The sequence below is a fragment of the Urtica dioica genome, chromosome 5 (assembly GCF_054948205.1).
Source record: "Urtica dioica subsp. dioica isolate 48M chromosome 5, U.dioica_male_clone48M_v1_H2, whole genome shotgun sequence".
Taxonomy (NCBI): domain Eukaryota; kingdom Viridiplantae; phylum Streptophyta; class Magnoliopsida; order Rosales; family Urticaceae; genus Urtica; species Urtica dioica.
In genome coordinates this window covers 41527782-41529377 of record NC_142760.1, presented here as the reverse complement: position 1 = coordinate 41529377, position 1596 = coordinate 41527782, and the positions used below count along the sequence as shown (strand labels likewise).

Genomic DNA, 1596 nt, shown 5'->3' with positions numbered 1-1596 from the left:
TGGTCCGGCCTTGGGTCTAACCGTCTTTGATTCCTTAATAGTTGTCCGAAAAACTGCGACAACAATACCGATCAGTAATTCCAATTAAACACGTGCGAAGCACGTGACGAAACCTAGTAGATATATATATATATATATATATATATATATATATGCTAACATATAATCCATTCAGTTCAATAGGAGAAGTACAACATTTTGTTTTACAATGTAAATACACTACACATATATATGCATTTTGAAATAATAAATGAGGGGGTATTCTAAACCAAAATCCTACGAAAGAAATCCCAAAATAATTATCATATAAAACGTTGTGGGGTCTCTCGATGAAATAGTTGAGAGAATCATCAAGTGAACTGTCTTCTCATGTAAGTGTCTTCGTGTACGAAAACCGGGTCCTGAGAGCTCTGCGGTGGGAACTGAGGCTGACCCATTGCTATGCTCGGGTTTGGGTTCGGAGCCGAACCGCTCCACGGGGCCTTGGCTGAGGTGGCGGTGAGATAATAAAATAAACCGAGCACTGTCTCCAATGTCAATAGAACTTGGTAATTGTCTTGGCCTCCGCGCCTGGTCGCTCTCACAACTCTCTTCAGCTTCAAATCATTTTCCATATCCTGACACGTTCGATCACATATAGATCAATAGTTAATGATATACATCACTATGCTGAAATATAGGTTATAATTCACGGGGCACCAAATATATATGATTGTATCATGGGAAAGCAAAGTCAGAGAATTACCTCGAAGTGCTCTTCGTTGTGAACTGATAGAACAAACTCGGCGGCCATTATCCAATCCTTCTCAGACATCGGCTTGAATCCGGATAAACGATTTATTGTCTTCGCAGCCCACGGACTGACACGAAACCCCTGAATATTGATTCACAAAACAAACCATCAAATCTCAGAATGAACTCTGTATATTTATAATTCAACATACATACATACACACAGATATGCATTACCTCAGATTCCTTAACTTGCTGATAATACATGTCCAAAGCCAACAGTCTTTCAGATTCAGAGCAGTGGACAGGTTCGTCTAGTTTCAAATCAGCCAAGGCTTCCTCAACAGGGGCTTCATCATCGACATCGACATCGACATCGACATTGACATCGACATCATCATCATCATCATCATCGACATCTCTACAACCACCGACATGGACATCATCATACCTAGGATCACCGACATCGCAACCACTACAAAAACTATCATCATCATCATCATCATCATCATCATCTTCATCATCGACATCGCCATCATCATCATCGCCATCATCGACATGAACGAATGAAGAAAAAAAGTATTTCTCTTGTGCATCGGCCCGTATCTCACTAACTCCATCCTTCCCTCGGCCCGTACGGCTCTATTGGTAGACTTTAACTTCCAAAGGTCGAATTTCATGACATCGCTTTGGTGTTCCAACAACACGAACAACTAGTTAGCCGAATCACACACAAAAAGCTCCCAAAAACAAACCCTAACTTGGATCTACAATCGGTACATAAAATTTTTCGTATTACAGATCAAATTCGTATCTCAGAAAACCTAAACCCTACATACGAGCCATGATTGCATGACGAACCAC

General features: G+C 40.7%; 1 protein-coding gene across 1 annotated transcript; it reads right to left on the bottom strand.

Moving 5' to 3' along the window:
- Positions 1–274: 274 nt before the first annotated feature.
- Positions 275–1352, bottom strand: LOC149398605 (uncharacterized). The gene is made up of 4 exons (XM_089614624.1): positions 1261–1352; positions 970–1153; positions 746–874; positions 275–617 (listed from the first exon to the last, which is right to left on the bottom strand). Exons 1-4 carry the CDS (start codon positions 1350–1352, stop codon positions 351–353), a joined length of 672 nt encoding a protein of 223 aa, XP_089470750.1. The 3' UTR covers positions 275–350.
- Between the last annotated feature and the right edge of the window lie 244 nt (positions 1353–1596).

Bases quoted from the DNA above. Each gene is read 5' to 3' on its own strand.
- LOC149398605 (XM_089614624.1), bottom strand. From the start codon at position 1,352: ATGGAGTTAGTGAGATACGGGCCGATGCACAAGAGAAATACTTTTTTT. The intron at 1,154-1,260 runs GTCGATGATGAA...CGGTGGTTGTAG, and splicing joins GCGATGATGATGATGGCGAT to AGATGTCGATGATGATGATG. The intron at 618-745 runs GTAATTCTCTGA...CGAACGTGTCAG, and splicing joins ACAACGAAGAGCACTTCGAG to GATATGGAAAATGATTTGAA.